At 38.9% G+C, this 21,589-nt stretch overlaps 1 protein-coding gene across 1 annotated transcript in view; it reads left to right on the top strand.

Moving 5' to 3' along the window:
- Positions 1-21,589, top strand: part of CFAP299 (cilia and flagella associated protein 299) — a 563,955-nt gene that overhangs the window by 9,387 nt on the left and 532,979 nt on the right. Inside the window, exon 2 of the mRNA XM_046657052.1 lies at positions 9,514-9,644. Coding sequence (XP_046513008.1) covers positions 9,514-9,644 — 131 coding nt within the window. The remainder of the gene's footprint in view (positions 1-9,513; positions 9,645-21,589) is intronic.

Raw genomic sequence — 21,589 nt, 5'->3', positions numbered from 1 at the left:
CTCCTTGTGGTTTTGATTTGCATTTCCCTAATGATTAGTGATATTGAGCACCTTTTTATGTATCTGTTGGCCATTTGAATATCTGCTTTGGAAAAATGTCTATTCAGGTCCCTTGCCTGTTTTAGAATTGGATTATTCGTATTTCTGCTATTGAGTTGTGTGAGTTCTTTATGTATTTTGGATATTAACCCTTATCAGATATATGATTTGCAAATTTTTTTTGCATTCTGTAGGTTGTCTTTTCATTTTGTTGATCATTTCTTTTGCTGTGCAGAAGCTTTTTAGTTTGATTTAGTCCCATTTGTTTATTTTTGATTTTGTTGCTTATGCTTTAGGTGTCATATCCAAAAAATCATTGCCAAGACTCATGTCAATGAGCTTTGTTCCTGTGTTTCTTCTAGGAGTTTTATGGTGTCATTTAAATCTTTAATCCATTTTGAGTTAATTTTTTGTGAGTAATGTAAGATAGGGGTCTAGTTTCATTCTTTTACATGTGAATATCCAATTTTCCCAGTACTGTTTATTGAAGAAACTGTCTTTTCTGTATTGAGTATTCTTGGCTCCCTTGTCAAATGTTAGTTGACTGATTATGCATGGGTTTATTCCTGGGCATTCAGTTCTGTTCCATTGGTCTATATGTCTGTTTTTGTGCCAGTAGCATACTGTTTTGATTACTATAGCTTTATAATATAGCTTAAAATCAGGAAGTGTGATGCCTCTTGCTTTGTTATTCTTTCTCAGGATTGCTTTGGCTATTTGGTGTCTTTCGTGGTTCCATATAAATTTTAGGATTTTTTTTTTACTTCTTTAAAAAATGCCTTTGGAATCTTGATAGAGATTGCATTGAATCTATAGATAGTGGCTTATGGAATATTTGATCCACAGACACAGGGTCCCATTTAACATTGTGTCAGACTAGGGACCTAATTTATAACAAAGGAGCTGTGGGAGTAAGGACCTGACCATGTGGTTCACTTCTTGTAATACTTTCTGAAACATTCAGAGCTGCCAGCAGATAGATCATTGGAATGCATTGCTGAAAGCATAACTGAAGTGCTGATTTGGAATGATAATTTGAGAGAATGGGGTGCCATCCTCCACGATGCAGTGTATACTTTCAATCAAAGACCTTTGCATTGAGTTTTGTTCCCTTGGTCTGGGAACTAAGAGGTTGAAGCATCTTACTGTCATTCCCAATGACCGACTTGGGGCATTTGTACTTTCTTTCATCACTGTGGGCTCTGCTGGGTTAATTGTCCTGGTACCAAATGGGAGAACACTTCCGTCAGGTGACTCAGTGAGAGTCCCATTAAATTATAAGTTACAACTATTGCCTGCAATCTTTAGGCTCCTTGTCTAGGAATTGGAAGGCATGGAGAGAGTCACCGTCTTGGCAAGAATAATTTGACCGTGATCATCAGGAAAAGTTAGGGCTTACAAAATCAATTGTGAAGGAATGTGTTCAGAATTCTGGTGATTCACTTAGATGCCTCTTGATACTTTCTTTCTCAGTTGGTTTAGACCCTTCAGGAATGAGAGTCTGGTTCACACAACTGGATATGCTACCACCACCAGCAGAGGTGTTAGTTGAGGGTGAGGGGAGTCTAAAATGGATGGTGGAGGTAGGAGATGATAAGTATTTGTTGTGGGTCTGAGCCACGTTGCAGCATCAAGGGCTGAAGTTCACCCCAATATTCGTCCTCTTCTTGCATACATATGCGTAGTCTTCAAAAAATTATATTTTATTATATATGAATATTTTCATTATATGTAAATATATATATTATTCTTCGTTGGTATTTTCTACATAAAATTTAGTCAATATCTATAGTTTTCTGTAACTTAAAAAAATTAACATTAAATCTTGGAGACATTTTAATGTCTCTCTACATTGATATCTCTATTCTTTATAAATTGCTTCATTGAATCCATTGTTTTCTTAAGGTGGTCCTTTAGAGGTTCATTTTCGTTATACAGATCTTTTGTACATCCCTTTGCCCCATCATTTCTTTCTTTTTGTCCTTTTTACAGATATTCTTCTTGAATGAATCATAAAATGCTGTCTTCATTTCATCATCTTCCACTTTTCAACCTACTGCAAGCTGGCCCCCATCTTCGTCATTCAATAGAAATTGTCCTTGCTATGGTGACAAATGAGGGATGTGTCACTAAATCCAATGGATACCTTCTAGTTTAATCCTTCAGTTTTTCACTGGGAGGATGGATTGTATTGGTATACAGCTAGAAGCAGGAAGAATTTTTTGTGAAGCCTTTTTAGTATATTAAGAAAGAGAAGATTATGGCTAAAACTAAAGTAGACACTGCAGGCTTGTAGAGCCCTGGGTATAATCAGTCAATCTTCCTCCCTTGCTTTCTACCTATCCATCATCTGTCTGTCCATCAATAATAACAGTAGGAAACAAGAAAGGATGCTACTCTAGGGGACCAGAAATTGTGCGTATTTCTGGTAAGTTATAAAGCAGATATTATCAACTTAACAAGATAGAGAAAACTATAGCCCAAAATGAATAAAGAACAGTATTGGAAAGGTAAAACTGGTTTAGAGAAAAGTCAGAGTCAGCAGTAATACAAAGAGCAAGAGAGAATCTGTAATTGATTGAAGTTAATTCTACATAGCTAGGCCAGAGGTGTACCCTATCTCCAGCATACACACCTGCAATGTTTAACCCAAGGATAAACAAGAGAACTGCTCTTTCAGAGTGAAATACATGCCTAACAAGAAGTCCAGATGAAGGGGGGAAGGGGCCTAAGACGTAATCAGAACTAAGCTTGAAGTAACTAAACAGTGCTAGAAGTCCAGAATAGATGCTGAAAAGGAGAAGAAAATCTGGAAAGAGTTACACTTATTATGCTGAGTGCTTCTTATTTTGGCAGTTGGGTTGGAGAGGGTGGGATATATCCCAGCCTTCTTCCTTCTTCATGCCCGCATATCCTCAAGTGGAGTCTGTACTTTGTCATGCTCTGCTCTTTTACACATAACTTCCACAGTTCACCTCTTCAGAGGAGAGTCTAGTTAGGGAACCAGACCTGTACAACTACAGAGGGAATCCACGCTAATGACTATACCAATTAAACTAGTCCTCTGTTTATAAATACGTATCCCCAGATGTTTGAGGAAACACAATAGCATGAAAGAGAAGGCCCAAGATGAATAAGGAGAACAAAACAAAACATTCAAAACCCAGAGAGAATTTTAAATAAATTCCAATTTTCTACCTTAGTTACCTTTAGTATCTGTTAAATCTATAAGCAAAATAATGGACTGGTATGAAAAGGGGGCAATCAGAGAGCAGGAAAGAATCCTTGGAAATTAAAAACGTAATTGATGATGTTTTTAAAAAGGCAAACTAATAGAATGGGCACTTTTAAAGGACAAATTAATGGTCTGGAAGTTAAATTTGATGTAATTAAACCAGAGTGTAGTGAAAAAGAAATGAGGAAAATAAGAAAGAGTTATGTGAATGAAAATATGAAAGAATAATTCCAAGAGGCTCAATATCTATCTAATAGACATTCCAGAAAGAAATTATACAGAAAATGAAGGGGATAAAATAATCAGTCGAGTAATAAAAAAGTTTCTCTGTGTTGGAGATAAGCACAAGATTGTAAGTGCCCATCAACTATCCAGTAGGATGAATGAAAAAGTGCCACATCTTGGCAGATAGTGGTAGAATTTCAGAACTCTGATAATCAAATAATTCAAAAATAATTCAAATTGGACGACATCAAAATTTAGAGCTTTTGTGCATCAAAGGACACTATCAATAGCATGTAAAAGCAACTCATAGAATGGGAAAAAATGTTTGCAAATTGTATATCTAATAAGGGGTTAATATCCAGAATATATAAAGAACTCCTACAACTCAACAACACGAAAGCAAACAATCTGATTAAAAATTGAGCAAAGAACTTGAATAGACATTTCTCCAGAGAACATACACAAATGGCCAATAAGCACATAAAAAGATGTTCAACATCACTAATCATCAGGGAAATGCAAATCAAAACCACAATGACATACCATTTCATACCTGTTAGCATAGGTATTTCAAAAAAACAGAAAATAACAAGCGTTGGTGAGGATGGAGAAATTGGAACACTGCACCATTGGTGGGAATGTAAAATGGTGCAGCCATTGTGGAAACAGGATGGCAGCTCCTCAAAAAATTAAAAATAGAATTATTATATGATCCAGCAATTCCACTTCTGGATATATAGCCAAAAGAGTTGAAAGCAGGGACTTCAACAGATATTTATATACCCATATTCATAGCAGCATTATTCACAGTAGCCAAAAGGTGGAAGCAACCCAAGTGTTTATTGATGGATGAAAACATAAAGAAAGTGTGGTATATATCTACAATAGAATATTATTCAGCCTTTAAAAGGAAGGAAATTCTAACACATGCTACAACATGGATGAAGCTTGAGGACATTATGTTAAGTGAAATAAGCCAGTCATGAAAAGACAAATACTGTGTCGTTCCCCTTATATGAGGTACCAAGGGTAGTCAGATTCATAGAGACACAAAGTAGAATGGTCATTGCCAGGATCTGGGTAGTAAGGAGAATGGGGAATTATTGTTTAATTGGTACAGAGTTTCAGTTTTGTAAGATGAAAAGAGTTCTGGTGATGGATGGTGGTGATGGTTGCACAACAATGTGAATTACTTAATACCACTGGACTTTACATTTAAAATGCTAATTTTATGTATATTTTACTACAATCAAAAAACTAATTCAGAGTGTCAACAACTTACATATAAATGAGAATCAGCTTGATCTTAAATTTTGCATTCCCACTAGTGATTCCAGAAGAAAATGGAGTAATATCTTTAAACTTCTTAGAAAATTTTATTTTGAATCTAGAATTCTGGCTGCATTAGATATTCTGTTTGGCCCTTGAGATCTACCTTCTGTTCTACCCCAACCTGCTCTGTGCTCTGTGCCCCAAGAGGTTGACTTCTGTTGACTGCTTCCACAGGGCCCCCTTTCCCTTTAGCCAATTGGGTTCAGCCAATAAGAGGCAGCAGCAAGAAATTAGAAGCTAGAGGAGAGAGAAGTCAGGCATTTTTTTCTTGAGACTCCTTCCACACTGGGCTGCAGGTTAACAATGGATATTTTCTTGCATCAAACCACAATTTAGGATCTGGCAACTGTCCTAGAGCTGTCTCCCCTGGTTCTATGAACTGCTTCCTTCCCTCACCTCCGTTTGGATGAGTTAATGGCTGTTAATAGCTCAGTTCTGTTCCTAGCTGCAGGGTGCTACATTATCCCTCTTGGATTTCTCTTAGCCCTATCTATACCTTTGTAAATTAACTCAGCCATTCAATTTCCTTCAGTTATTCCATTTGAATGTATCATCTATTTCTTGCCTGGACTCTGACTAATGAACTAGATAACCTAACATTCAAATGGGAATGCAAAAGAAAGACTTTTTTGAGAAAATCAAGGACTCATAAAACCACCTACCGGTCTTTTCTCAATTTGTAACTTGAGCAAATGCTTCATACATTTTCATATAGAGTTTCAAATGTACTATAAACTTGTGTATGGTTTTCTTTTATCTGCTGTTATAGCTCTTTTCTGATTTCTGAAATTGTTTGTGTATTCTTTGTTTCCACCATCAGTCTTGCCAAATGTTATCTATTTTATTGGTCTTTTTAAAGAATAAGCTCTTGGCTTTCATTAAGCAATCAAAGCTGACTGGATCTGTATATTTTAATATCTATTTTTCATTTTTCCTGTTATTTCCATTAATTCTTTCTTTCTATATTACTTAAATGTATTTTGCTATTCTTTCTCTACTTTCTTTAGTTGAATGGTTAGCTGTTTATTTTCAGACTTTCTTTTTTCTAGTAAATGCATTGATGCATTTTTTCTATGGCTTTATTAAGGTTTGATATGTAATTTCCTTGCCAAAAATTTTAAGTTCTGTTTGACAAATGTATCATAAATAAGTCAAAAGACTATCAACTGCCTGAGAATAAATATTTGCAAAATATAATCAACAAGAACTTTCTAGCTAGAATAAAACCCTATAAAGCAGTAAGAAATAGATAAAATCTAATAGAAAAATGAGCAAGTTTAGCAAACAGGCAATTCTCATATGAACACTAAAAATAATAATTATATGAAAAGTTGCATACATATGGCATAATATCATTTATGAAAAAAAATTTTTAAAAATCATGAAACTATACCAAATATTTCCCCCTTTCATGATCCCCCCTTTCCTATGTAACGAACCTGCTGCCAAGTAGCTGGCTAATCCCCGAGCCCTGGGCACCTCATTTTCTTTCCCCAAGTCCTGCAGCACACTTAGAAACAACCCACTCCGTTATATTTCTTATTGCCACTAAAATGTCCTCCGGCAGCAAACACTTGGTTACCCAAAGCCTTGTCTTCATGGCAGGTATCTAGAGGTGATAAATTAAATAACTTTTGCCTTTACATTTCACGGACTACGGGGTACTCTTTACCACTATAAACAGGGCTTTTAATGCCTTTAATAAGATCAGAGACCCAATTCCAGGTAACCCAGAACCAATTCAGAGAACCATCCTTAAATTTCTATTCCTCTGGAACCGTTGCCAGTAACTAATTGTGATTCATTCAGGATTCAGTCAGAGAAGCAGAAACACACACAAACTTCATATTCAGTGATTAAACATTTGAATCAGAAACCTGATAAAAATGTTTGCTAGTACTTTTAACTTTTTATTGGCAGTCTGGCCAAAGCAATGCTACAGTGAAAGCAAAGTGTTATAAATTTTGGAAAAAGGAGTCAAGAATGTTATTTATAGGCAGTATGATTATCTATTATGAAAGTGCAAGAAAATTAACTGGGACCCTATTAGAACAGATCAGTGAGTTTAGTACAAAAATCTAAGATTGAGCTACAACAATACTCTATTCTCTAGCAATAAACAACACAGTAACAACAAATGACACAAATAAAAGCTAACCGAGCCTGTGGGGGCAATGTCAAGCATTCTAGTAGGGGTAGACTTTCTCTTCTTTCTTTTTTGGATGAGAACCACCTGGGTACCCCAGATGCTGGGTGCCCCTTGTCCCACACTCATCAGTAAGGAGTCTGGCTCACAGCAACTGACATGCAAACCACAAACCTGGTCTGTGCCTCACCCCGACCCCTACTCAGAGAAATAGTGCGGAGGCACTTCACACCAAGGGTGTAGCCAGGTTGGTGGTGGGGAATGGTCGGTTGTTGGGAAAAATGGTTAGCCCATTTTTACCTTACCTGAAAGGTAAAAAGTCAACATGGAACACTCACCCACCAAAAATATCTTTTAAAAATTAAAGCGAATGGGGCCGGGCTGGTGGTGCAGTGGTTAAGTGCGCACGTTCCCCTTTGGTGGCCTGGGTTCACTGGTTTGTGTCCCGGGTGCAGACATGGCACCGCTTGTCAAGCCATGCTGTGGTAGGTGTCCCACATATAAAGTAGAGGAAGGTGGGCATGGATGTTAGGTCAGGGCCAGTCTTCCTCAGCAAAAAGAGGATTGGCAGTAGTTAGCTCAGAGCTAATCTTCCTCAAAAAAAAAAAATTAAAGTGAAATAAATAAATATATATATATATATTTTTTTTTTCAGTCAAACAAAAGCCAAGATAATTTGTTATCAGCAGACCTATACTACAAGAAATGTTAAAGTTTAGGTGGTAGAAGGAAAATCATGTATCAGTAGGAAACTGGAGTCTCCACAAAGGAATAAAAAGCCCCAGAAATGCTAAGTGTGTGAGGAAAAAAATATTTTATTTCTCAGTTCCTTTAAAGATGATTTCTTTAAGGATAACTGAACATTTAAAGTGGAGAGATGACTCGTGGTTCCACCAGTTAGAGCATAGTAATGGGAAGAGAGGCAATCAGCTTCAACTTGCTGCTTGTTTTCTCAGTAGATCTTGTCATTTATCACAATATATGTTAGTATAGTTGAATGCAGAAGTATCCAAATGGTTTTGTGTGGCCCAGGTAAGGCACACAGGAATGCATAATTCATTCCATATACAAAATTAATACACCAACTTTTTAATGGTCTTTATTATGTGAAATACTCTTTTGACCACAAGCAGTTCATATTCTGCTAGCAGAACCCCACAGTCTCACAGAGCTCAGCTGAGAGTTCTTCCCATAAGCTCAGTGCTGATAATATATTTAAGAAAATTTACACTCAAATCATCGAACTTTTTCTAAGTCAAACCCAAAACCTGCATTGCTCTTTCTATTAAATATTAATTCCACTAGGTGGAGGCATTGGCTCAGTTTTGTGGCTCAGACTAAAAAGGCTGGGGATGCTGAGTATAGTAAGCAGGGCAACAAGTCAGAAAGAAGGCAAATAGCCCCCCTCAAGGCCTGTTTGCATGGTGTCAGCTTGGCAAATGTATCCACATTGTTACAGTGGATATGCAGGTTCATGTTTGCTTTTAATGTTTAGCAAAGGAAAGTAGCAAGTTTCCTAGATTGATAGTATCTGAAGTTTTTGGTTTTGTGGGAATAGTTTGAACTTTAAAATAGCCACTGTAGGTTGAATAGATTATTAAGCCTGCATCTTAAGTTTTCCCATTTAATCCTGTTAGATGGTTTTTACATTCAGCAGTAGTGTAAGTGAGGGTGTATAACAATAAAATACATGCCGTTTTCTCTGTATTTCGGATTTAATTAAGATGATAATATAAGGACCATTATTAATGCAAACATGTTTTAATGTAATGCTTTTGTCTTTATATTAGTAACTTCAAGTAAAATTACGCCTTTTCAAATTATGGGGAAACTATTCTTTTTTGAATGTGCCATGCAAGTGACAAAAATGTGTGAGACAGTTCTTAAAGTAACTGAAATATAAAGGGTCTAAAAGATTGTGGGGAAATTCTTTTTCACTTTGGAGCTTTGTGTGGTCATCTTCTTAGGTTTCTACTTTTCTGTTTTTATTGGTACCACCATTATATGTAACAACATTTTTCTACATAAATAGGAAATTCATCTGCTCTTTATTTTTGTATTTGAAGTTATAATGCTCTGTGTCATCACTTAATTGACTTCAAGGAAGTGAGTCTGAAATGTTGAACTTTCTTGAAAGCAAACCAATTCTCTTTTTGTGCAGTTGGTTTTTCAAAAGTCTTTCTTGTGTAAGTACTATTGTCTCTAGTTTTATTGTTTTAAAGATATTCTATTAATTATCTACAGCTGTTTTCATAAATTGATTAAAAACAGCAGACTTTTGTCCTTCAGTCCCTTAGAGAGGATTTAGTGATTGATGTTATTTTTTTTTTTCATCTTACATCCATGGGAAAGGGATGACAAATCAGATGTTTATAAAAGTATTGTTAGAAAGAATTCTAAATTTTCATATCTGAAAATCTTGTCTCATTTGTGAATAATAAAGTTGCTTTTTCTTTTGAAACAATTATTCAGTATACATAGGATAAAATAGGGTGTTTCATTCATCCACAGATCTAACAATTGATTTTCCCTGTAGGATGAAAGCCTGGCCCGCCAGTTGGTGGAGCTAGACTACCGAGGGACTGGAGAGGTGGTGAAAAGGGAAGATTTTGAAGCGAGGAAGGCGGCTATAGAGATTGCAAGATTGGCTGAAAGAACCCAGAAAAAGTAAGTGTCTGTGTTCCAGATCTGGATTTTATATGATATCATAGAGTCTATGGAAAAATCCGACTTTGTTGGGATTGTTATAATAATTTAGAAACGCTGGTTGGAGCAGGTAGAACTTGGAATATCTTAAGTCTGTATTGTCCAGATCAGGAACTGGAGCAATTGTGATATACTGGCAAGTAACCCATGCAACTCTGAGCTACTAGCTTAAGAAATGTAAATACCAAAATGTGGTCATCATACCAATAAGTTCCTGTTAAAAAATATCTCAATATTATTGGCTTTAGGTATTTATATACTAAAAATATGAGTGACTTTTGCCTCAGAATTCTTTGTACTTTTGAGGTCTGTAAATCTTTGGCATCATTTATGTTCTTACATTTTTATAAGCATTGATTCATTCAACTCTATTAACAATCACTGACTTTTGTTAACATGACTGATATATGTTTATATAAAATATGAATCTAATAAAATATATTAAACATATGAAAGACATGTATACCTAAAGTGAACTGTCTCAAACTAAGACAATTTGAAAAAGACTTGACAAAATAACTATCTATTTACTTTTTAAAAATGAATGCTAAAGTTATTGGAGCTGGCCCTGTTGCCGAGTGGTTAAATTTCTGTGTGCTCTGCTTCGGTGGGCCAGGTTCATGGGTTTGGGTCCTGGGCATGACCCACTCCACTCATCAGCCATGCTGTGGAGGCATCCCACATACAAATAGAGGAAGATTGGCACAGATGTTAGCTTCGGGTGAATCTTCCTCAAGGGGAAAAAAAAAGAATGCTAAAGTTATAAGTGGAGAGGATAATTACTTAGAAATTGCTATATTATTATTAGATAACATAAAAAAACCCCTCAGTAATTACGAGTAGAAATCTTCTGTGTATATTTTATTGTTTTGAGGAAGATTAGCCCCGAGCTGACATCTGCTGCCAATCCTCCTCTTTTTGCTGAGGAAGACTGGCCCTGAGCTAACATCCGTGCCCATCTTCCTCTACTTTATATGTGGGACGCCTGCCACAGCATGACTTGACAAGCGGGATCTGAACTGGCAAATCCTGGGCCGCTGAAGCGGAACCTGCAAACTTAACTACTGCACCAACGGGCCGGCCTCTCCTGTGTATTTATCATAAAAAATAACATTTAGTGGTGGAATATGAATTGGTTCTGGGATTGTCCGATTATAATCAATCGTCCTAATGGTTATCGTGTTTCAGAACCATAGAACATTGAAATTTAATATATTGACATTTGGTAATATATTAGTTTTCTATTGCTGCCATAACACATTACTACAAAGTTAGTGTCTTAAAACAACACAAACGTATTTATTTGTAGTTCTGTAGGTCAGAAGTCTAAGTACAGGGCTCCACTGAGTTCTCTACTCAGCTTATTACAAGGTCAAAATCCTGGAGCTGGCAGGACTGAGTTCTTGTGTGGAGGTTCTGAGGGTGAATCTGCTTCCAGACTCATCTGAGGTTGCCGGCCAAAGTTCCTTGTGATTGAGGTCCCATTTCCTTGTCAACTGTCATTTGGGGACTGGTCTTTGCTTCTACAGGCTGCCCACATTTCTTCTCATGCTTTCCATCTGGTCCCTCTCCAGCAAGAGTGGATTGAGATCCTCTCACCCTGCACATCTCTCTGACTTCCTCTTCTGCAGCATCTTTCCTGACTCCAACCAGAGAAAGATCTCTCCTTTTAAGGGCACATGTGATCACACTGGGACCATCTAGCTAATCCAGGATAATTTTCCTATTTTAAGGTCTACAACCTTCATTACATCTGCAAAGTCCATTTTGCCATGTAATGTAACACATTCATAGGTTCTCGGGATTAAGGCATGGGTATCCTTGTGGGGGGCATTCTGCTTACCACAGGTAATTTATATAAAACTTCAATAATTTATTCAACACAGTTGCACTCGACTTCTCTTCTTAGAAAATTGAAATAAGGCAAAGTACATGTGTATATTGTGATGTGTGTTATATAAAACATCAGGAGAGTCTTCTCTTTCTGTAGGTATCAATAAATGTTTATCAGTCAGGAGTAGAAGTAGAGAGATTTTTGTGAGATTTTATAAGGAGTTAATGTATATTCATGTTTTATTAGCGACACATCCTATTTCATATCACGAAGAGTTGGTCATATTTAAAGTGTAAATTCTATCCATGTACAATGCTCGTTTCATGTTTGAGGATCAAAGTGGGTATTTACTCTATGAAATAGTCTCTTTAACTGGTCAGAGCTGGAAGCCATCAGGCTACTTAAGTGCCAGTCATGGGAGACCAATCCCCACCCCGAGATGCTAGAGTTGGAATGCCCTTTCATCTGCAGATCTTCTCAGGCTGCCTTTGTAATGGGATGGGCCCCATATGTTTTCTCTTGCCCCATGTGGGAGTCACTTTGCTCCTTTCTCTGTCAGATTCATTGTAGTGTTATTGGCAGCAGGGCCAGCAGAGAGTGTCCTGGAGCCAAATATGTCCTGTGCCTATATTTGCTGGAAGATCACTTTGAAAATAGGTATGAGCATCTGACTGCCTGCCAACTAGGACCAACTGGAAACACTTGATTCTACCATCAGATTATTTTACATTAACTTCTCTAATGTGCAGGTGAGCAGCCCCAAGTAGATCACAATCCTTTGCTCTGACAATCGGAAAGCACCTATTTCAAGAAGTGCTGGCACGTAAGAGTGTGTCACTTACTTAGAATAGTTTCATAGGGGAAAGAGTCTGAAGAGGTGAAACTTAAAATATTAGGAAAGGGTATTTGGTAGGTATTTTGAAAAGAAGAAGGCATAAGGTATGTCAACTTAAAGGGCAAATTTGCCTGTTATTTTATCTCAAAATGAGTTTATTTGGGAATAGCCAAAAGAATTGCAATTTGGCATGTGCTTGCTATGGCAAACCACAGGTAAATCCAGAAAAGAAAGGAAGGGAGAGGCTTTCATAGAGAAAAAGGGGAAGTAGGGAGGGGTTGTTATGAATGAAAGTCCATTGGGGGAAAATAAAAGTTCAGGGCAGCAAGGGCTTCTCATTGGCTGAGCTGCAGCATTTCTCACTGGCTGGGCTGTTGTCAGGTGGGGAGAGACATCTTCCTTCAGTAGTAAAGCAGTTTTACTTCCTGTGGAAGATGCAAGCCTCTGTCTCTTCCTGTTTGGTGCAATTGATGATATGTGATAGGGTGTGGGAGCTCCCCCTACAGGGCTTCCTGACTCAGTTTAGTTAAGGTTTCTTTTATTAATTTCCACAGGAAAAAAAAACTATCTCGGGCTTTTATTCAGTCAGTCACCTTACAAATGCTTGTAGACAACTGTACTGCATTAGGCACTGTGCTGGGTGCTGGGGATATGATAGAACGTAAGAATTATTCCCTGCCCTTAAGAAATTTGAGAACTAGATAAATGACAAACAATTACCTTGCTAATGGGAATGTAAAATGGAAAACAGTTTGGCAGTTGTTCAAAAAGTTAAACATAGATTTACCATATGACCCAGCAATTCCACTCCTAGGTATATATCCAAGGGAATTGAAACCATAGGTCCACTTCAACACTTACATACAAATTTTCACAGCAGCATTATTCATAGCAGCCATAAAATGAAAACAACTCAAATGTCTATCAACTGATGAATGGGTAAAAAAATATGTGGTATATAGATCCAATGGAATATTATTCAGTCATAAAGAGGAGTGAAGTACTATTACACGCTACAATGTGGATAAATCTTGAAAACATTAGGCTAAGCAAAAGAAGCCAGACAAAAAGACTACATATTGTATAGTTTCATTTATATAAAATGTCCAGATAGGTAAATCCTTAGAGACGGAAAATAGACTTGTGGTTGCAAGGGGCTGGAAGGAAGGGTAAATGGAGAATGACTGCTAATTTTCTTTTTGGAGTGAAAAAGATATTGATATTTATTGCACAATTTTGTAAATATACTAAGAACCATTGAATTGTGCACCTTAAAAGTTTGAATTTTATGGTATGAGAATTATATCTCAGTAAAAAAGACAATTACAATAGAAGATAATATATGCTGTGATGGGTGCTGTGGCAACACCCTGAAGGAGTGCTGAGTTGAGATTTGGGGGATGCGAAGAACAGGGAAAGTTCTTCTTAAGGCGTCACTGCTAAATTTTCTCTTAAAGGATAAGTAGGAGTTAAGCAGGCAAAGAGGGGTATGAAGCTGGACACATCCACTGTGGCTCGATTCTGTGATAAACTCTGCTTCACAAATTATTCTCTCTACCTCTTTGTCTTACTTTGTACCTGTTCCCTTGCTAAGACTTTTTTCCCCTAAAGCTGTGCCAGCTATAGGCCACTCATTTCCACATTTACTGGGGTGGTGGTGGTGGTGGGTGGGTTCTGCTTTCTCCTAGGTCCCTCAATTTTTGCTTCAAAACTGTCTCAGCTTCACTATCATGTAAATATCATCTCTCATCTCTCCTCCACTGAGATTCATGCTAGCTGGGTATAGTAGCCACAAGGCAGAGGCTATAAAGGTTGGAAAGAAGGGATGGGAGTAGTTTAGCTTTTGTCCTTTTGTCGAGACAGTATTCTTTTCCTCAGGGGCTGGCTATGGCATTTACTGAGGTGGCTCCCATCATAAGCTCCAGAGAATTTCTATTTGTAGTGAGAAGCTCAGTTGATTTCCACAGGTGATGGAGAGAGAGACCTTGACTATTTGCAATACAGGTTGAACATTGAGGTCTAGTTAGTACTTATAACTGAGTCATCCCTCAGGCTTAACATCTCTTAGATGAGCTTGTAAGATCATCAGATGCTGCTTTGAGACGGCTTATCTTTTCAGGTGATGAATTAGCCCCTCTTAAAACTACTCCTGGGATCATGGCCTTATTTTACTGAGACACAGCATCTGAAACGCAGATAGATGGAATAAGTGGCAGCCCTGATAGAGCTGGTAACTGCTGGTTGGCTACTGCCATCTTCTTGAGAGACCTATGATGAGCTTCTGGGAATTCCTGTAAGGCTTCCCTGGACTTCCCTGGAATGTGTAGGGATCCCTGTGGTCTTTTTTGCTTAGATGGAGAGGCTGTCTAGGGTGATTTAGGGGAAGGTTCTTGTGTGCTTTCATCCTCTGGTACATCTGGAACTAAATGTAAAAGCCACACAAGCCCTCAACCTTTCTTATTCTACTAGCCTAGCCAATTTATCATCTGTCAACTACTTTCTGGTATGATTTGGAGTGGTCTTCTTCAATTTATTTTTAAAAATAGGAGATGGAAATATCTATTACTTGACAGGATACTCTTTCAATTTTATGAAGGTGAAGTTGGATAAAAGGCCAAAATTTGTTTCATGTAAAATGACTATCCCATTCACTTTATGATCCAAAGTGAATAGCATATACTTGTGAATTAAATGAATTAAGTTTAAAGTGTTCTGCTAGATAAAATCCGATTTCTGAGAAATGGCTTCAACTTTTGCCTGTGTTTCAAATATGTTTTTAAAAAGTTATTCTCCTATGTTTTGTAGCTCACAAACAAAAAATATAGGCTTGTGGCTTGTTGCTGATTAGCTTCTCTGGGAGGCAGACAGTGAGAGTTAATAGCGCAAAAGGTTTGTTGGAGAAGCAACACCCGTGAAAGGAAAAGTGAGGAAACAGGGCTGAGCAGGGTCAGAACGTTGATGCCAAAGTTACAAAGACTCTCCCAGCACAGTGGAGAGCTCCAGAGTAAAGGTTGTCCATTGAAGGAATCTGGCATTGTGTGAAATGGTCAGGTCCTGGTACCCCTGCTATGCACACTCATTGGCTAGGGGCTGCCCCCAAAAATGTGTGATCTCAGCTTGAAAAGTGAGGCAGACCCTGAAAGGGTTAACAGCTGGAGGCTGTCAGCCCAGAAAACTCCTCACTGCCAGGTGGTGAGGTCTTTCTCCAAGGGATATTTGAGTGATGCGTCTCCACGCCTGCCACTGTCCGCCCCTTGTGACATGCAGATCCACTTTGAGCATGCGGGCAGCAGCTCCTCCGGAGCACTGAGGGCCTCTCTCCCTGCGAGGAAACTCAGAAGAGGAAAGTCAGTAGGATGAGCTACAGTTCCCATCACCCCTGTTGGCTTGGGGGCCAGAACTGGTTCTCATCTCTCCTTCTGCTATCCATTCTGAATCCTCTGCCTTTAGCTATCACCTCTTGAAGTCTCAAACATGAGATGGCCAGGATCCTAGTAATCCTACTTTCCTCAGGCTGGGGTTGCTGCGTTTGTCTTTCTCAGTAAACATTTCATAAAGGAGTATCAAGAGGTGCCCAAGTGGGTCCCTCAAGTTTGTCTTATGTTCCTCCTTACTCCCATTCTGTAACAGCAGTCCTATTTATCCTGCTGATCAGCATCCAGTACTCTTCACAAAATAGTGTCCCCTCTTCTTGCCTGCTGGTCCCTGAGCTTAAAAAGCCCAAAATGTTCATGTGGCAGCCATAGCTTGTAGTTCAGTGGGACTCTTACTGTTTTCCCTAGTGAGCATGTCCTAAAAGATGGCAACTCATCCTTGAACAGTGTTGCCTCTAAGCTGGCAATTCAGCTGTGCCTTCAGTGGACCATTCTGACACTTTCAGGCTGACAGCTTCTGATGGTGTACAGTGTGATATGGCAAGAGGATCCCATGGTCATGAGCTCTCTCTCATACCTTTTCGTTGTAAAGGGAGTTCCCTGGTTGGGATGCTATGTTGTATTAGATTCCATGCCTATGGATCAGGTATTCCATAAGCACTCCAACTAAGGCCAAGGAGGCAGAAAAGGCACACTCATATCTGGAATAGGTATTCCCATGGGAATGAACTGCTGTATCTTCTGGGACAAAAAGGGCCCAGTGTAGTCAAATCACCAGCAAGAGTCCCGTTGTGATGATGCCCTACCAGGGGCTCAGCATTGATCTCTGTTGCTGGCAAATTGGACTTTCAGAAGTAGAAGTAGCTAGATTGGCCTAGGTAAGTGGGAGTTTATGTTATTAGGGTATAGCCTTCATCTGTTGTACTTTATTCATGTGCCCATCATGCTAGTGAGATGACCACTGACAAAGGCTGGCTGACATCAATTGGCTGAACCCTTTTGTCTATTTGGTTGTTTAGTGCATCCTTTTTGGTGGACATTATAAAAATTTTAACTGTTTCACTCATTCTCATATGTCCATCCATATGGCTCCACCTCAGACATTCCTGGTCTCCAATCTTCCCAACTTTTTTCTTCCCAGGTTCCTGCGCAGCCAGCCAGGCCATTCTACTGCCTGTGAGTTTCTTCTGATCTTTGGGCCAGTTCTTTTTCCTTATCTTTCTACACAGAGTGGATGATCAGATGTGTCACCTGAAGTTCTGCCCATTGGGAAGGTTTTTCTTCCCCACTGTAATTTAAGGCCATCCCTGAAAGTTATGGGTTTAATTGTGTTCCCCAAAAAAGATATTTTGAAATCCTAATCCCGAGTACTTTAGCATGTGACTTTATTTGGGAATAAGGTCATTGCAGATGTAATTAGTTAACTTAAGGTGAGTTCATATTGAAGTAGGATGGGCCCCTACTCCAGTAGACTGGTGTCCTTATAAGAAAAGGGCCATATGAAGACAGACACACCGGGAAGATGCCATGTGATAATGAAGGATTCAAGTGATGCATCTACAAGCCAAGGAATGCCAAAGATTTCCAGCACACCACCAGAAGCTAGGAGAGGCAAGGAAAGATGCCCTTACAGGTTCCAGAGGGGAGCATGACCCTGATGATGCATGTTGATTTTGAACTTTTAGCTTCTGGAACTGTGAAACAATCCATTTCTATTGTTTTAAGCCACTCTGATAAGATACTCTGTTACAGCAGCCCTAGGAAACAAATATGCTGAGCAAGTCTTTATCCCCAAAAACTTAAGTGGTGGATTTCCAAATCTTTGTAGGGTTTATCTGTCCTCTTCTGGAGTGCATATGTCTCATAAAAGCCATGTGCTAGCCATCTCTTGTTCATTCTTTCAATCAGTGTGTGATGATTTCGCTGATGGAATTAATCAATGTGATATTCTGTGGGATGTCCAGTTGGTCCAGATTCCATTATGACAGAAGACAAGAATGTTAGCATAGCCCTGGGACAAAACTGTGAGCGAATATTGTTGCCTGTTTAATGTCTATTCACTGATTTTGACCTCATTTCGCAATTGGGATAGAAAAGAACTCAATCACCAAATCAATAACTACATACCACATGCCTGAATCCATATTAATCTCTTCTAGCAACTAGCACTGCAGCTGCAATCAGGACTACTACTTGGATGAGCTTGTGGTAGTCTACAGTCATCCTCTGGGATCTAATACGGGGATTGTGTCAACTGCCAAGTATGAAAATCTGAATTGAATATTCAGATCAGTGGTCCCTGGGTGGATCCAGGGGCACAATGGACCTATTATAAACCAACCCTTGGCTAGGACTCCATTTGTTATCATACCCCCTTGTGCCTTCACTCTAATAGTGGGACCACAATGATGCTTTGGATCTCCAGATACCAATCTTAGCTATAACCTTGCATTCAATAGTCTTATCAACTGTCAGGCTATTTTCCTTTCCTTGTGTATACTTATTTAAGTAAATGGTCGTAGGTCCCTTTGGGGGAAGAACAGAGGGAATCATTGCCATGGAACTTGCTACAGTGTTGCAGGTCCATTCCTCTAGGACCTGGTAACTTCTTCAGTCCACAAGTTCCTGGCCTGAAAACTGGATTAGGTATGCATACTGGGCAAGGCATCATGGCTTTTTATTGGGATAGCGGCCTTCAACTTCAGATAATCAACTTTGATTTCTTGTTATGATATAAATTGAGTAGTACTTTTGTTGACTGCCCATCTATTTCGCCCCAAGGTATGCTGTGTTCAATAAACCAATTCCATAACTTTCTGCACATTAGGGCCCTTGGTAACCACTCTGAGTTTATTGGTCTTTATGATAATTACAAGTCCTTGGCTTCTTATGATTAAGCTCCATCTCTTAGCTTCTATTGCATCAAGGCACTATTATTCCTTTTCCTCTCAGCAAGCCTAGGTCTGTGACAGGCTCTTTTACATTTAGCCCTGGCCTGCATTGGAGAGCCATCACTGAACTTCTTGCTTAGTGATTCTGGTGCTACTTTGACCAGTGCATTTCTGATGGCCTTGGTCTGGGTCCTTTCTTGGACCCTAGCCCTCTGGATTTTCTGGTCTCATGTAATATGTCCACTCTAGTGTGCCTATTTTCCCAAGCCTTTTAATCCCTTTCTCAAAATTCTGTCTCTGCAATTTAGGCATCTCAGATGTACTCAGTGTGGGCCATTACTTGTTCCAGGTTTGATGGAGCCACCCTAGTACTGGGATAAGCGAATCTCTTGTCTGGGGTCCTTACCAAAATGCTATGTCCTGTGTCCTGAGAGAGTGCCACAAGTCAACAAACTCTGATTTATTCAGCCTTATTTCTGGCTTTCCTGGTTTAGAATCCTCAGAATCTAGTCCCATGAGTACTCCCTCAGTCCTGCTGGTATTTGCTGACTAGGTCCTGCATCTCCTTTTGGGTTATGTCCCTTTTTTCCCCTTATGTGGAAATTGATAAAAGAAACCTTAACTAAATTGGAGTTGGGAAGACCTGTAGGGGGTGCTCTCATGCCCTATCATACATCATCAAATACACCAACTAGGTAGAGATGAAGGCTTGCATTTTTGAGAGGAAGTAAAACTACTTTACTACTGAAGGAAGATTTCTCTCCCCACCTGGCAACAGCCGAGCCAATGAGAAGCCATTGCTGCTCTACACTGTTACTTTCCCCCAGGGGACTTTCATTTAGAACAGCCCCTCCCTACTTCCTCTTTTTCTCTACAGGAGCAGCGCCCCTCCTTTGTTTTCTGATTTGCCTGTGCTTTGCCATAGCATGTACGTCCCAAATTGCAATTCTTTTGATTATTCCTGAATAAACTCATTTTGAGGGTAAAATAACTGGCTTATTTCCTTTTTAAGTTGACATATATGGTGTCAGAAAAGTGGGATCCAAAGGAGGCAACCCCAGAGAGATGGAGAACCCCAGAATCGAGCAAGGTACTTGTCCCTGAGCCCCTTGTGCTCATCGCTTCTGTGAGTTGCCGCCTGCTTTTGGTTTGGTGAGTCTCCTCTCAGATTCTGAGCTCTACTCTCCCTGCATTTGGAACTCTCAGACTTTATTCAGGATCTCGAGAGGCCTTGTCCTCTTAGGGAAAGGACTTTCTCCTCCTGCTTCAAGGCTCTGTCCGTGGGTTCAAGGTGTCGTCCTTGGGGAATACTTAGTTCTTTTCTGAAGGTAGCACAGCTCCTTTTGGGGTTCAGACTTGCTGAAGATCCAGGAGTTTTTCTTTGGTTTTTGGATTCCTTTTGGAATCAGGACTGGGAATCCAGCCACTTTCTTTTGTTTTTAGATTCCTTCAGGGATCAGGGGAAGGACTCTGCTAACTTCCCTGAGTTTTCAGAGGAAATTTCAGAAATGGGATCCCAGTCATCCAAATGTTCTGAGGGAAACCCTCTTCAGGGCCCCCAGCGATGTTTACGTTTGAGAACTCTGGGCCCCCTCCATGTGCATTTTTAACTAAGTAGGCTAAACAGACCAAAAGCAGTCTGGAATTGCAATAGCCATTACGGGGAGCTTTCAGTCTCTCCAAACTAGCTTTTCTTAAAACCAAATTGGAAGACTGCAGCTCTAAAATTAAGCAACATGAATGGTATGTCTCTTTTCATGGGTACCTGGAAGCTTCTGGGTGCACACAAAGCTCTAAAATTGCTTCACTGCAAGGTACCTTATCTAAATTAGCCAAAAAAACTACAAAACTAAGGGAGAACAAAATGGCTTCTGGAGCCTCATGTTCCCCTCCTCCTCCTTCTTTGTCTCAGGTGCCGTTTTGTTTGTCTTCCCAGACTCCTTTGTCTCAGACTTCACCCCAGGGCCACCTTGTGCCCAGGCTTCACCCCCAATACCATCTTCTTCTCTTCCTTTCTGCAGAAACCTGCCCTCCATAAAATCAGACCCTCTGAGGATTCTAGTGCTAAACCTCTAATTACTGTTTCTAATTAAGTGGAGCAAATAAACAACTAGAGGAAAAAAATAGCCATTTCCTTAGACTTTTGATAATAGACAAAATGACTACAAAAACAGCTCTAAAAGGATCCTTACAGCATGCAGAAAAATCTTTAGTAAAAGAGTTTGGCCATCTGAAGATGTGACCTTACCTCAGTCCATCTTCCAGAAATAACAATTTGGATCCAACTATTCTTTCGAGTTTTGTACCTGAGACATGGCTAAAAGTTTTAAGATGAAAGCTATGAGAGCTGTATTTGTGTCTGTGTGTCTATATATGTATATTATAGAGATGTGATATTTTTCTACCTCTGGATGGTATTACTGCAATTGATTTGTAAAAAGCTCTATTTAATTGGGTTTAAATTAAGTGCTTATAAATTAAGTATTCCTAAATCTCAGAAATCTTAGAAACCAACTCAAATGCTTTTCCAGTTTATGTGATCTAGAATAAGTCTTTAGTAAATAATAATTAAAAAAAGCTAGCTTAAGTTTGTTGGTGTAAATAAAAACAGGCACATTTCAGAGTTGTTAGTATTTGCTGTAATGAAAATGTGCAGCCTTTTTTTCTGCCTAGGTTTACTAGTTGAGTAGGCTCATGCTGTCTCTGTTACAAAATTTGTTAGCAAAAAGATAACTTAAGGGGGTGGGCGTAAGGGGTGAAGGGGCACATATATATGGTGACTGACAAATAATAACGTACAACTGAAATCTCACAATGTTAAAACTATTGTGACTTCAATAAAAAAATTTAAAAATGTAGCTTAAGATGATGGTTAGTTATTTAACGTCTAATCCAAGCATGATTTTGAAAAGCAAGTAATTAAAATAATAAATAAGATCAAAGTTTACACTAAGTTAAACTAAATAATAGAT

Source organism: Equus quagga, chromosome 3, assembly GCF_021613505.1.
Source record: "Equus quagga isolate Etosha38 chromosome 3, UCLA_HA_Equagga_1.0, whole genome shotgun sequence".
NCBI lineage: Eukaryota > Metazoa > Chordata > Mammalia > Perissodactyla > Equidae > Equus > Equus quagga.
The sequence above is the reverse complement of the archived record's forward strand: the minus strand, read 5'-3'. Positions and strand labels throughout refer to the sequence as shown.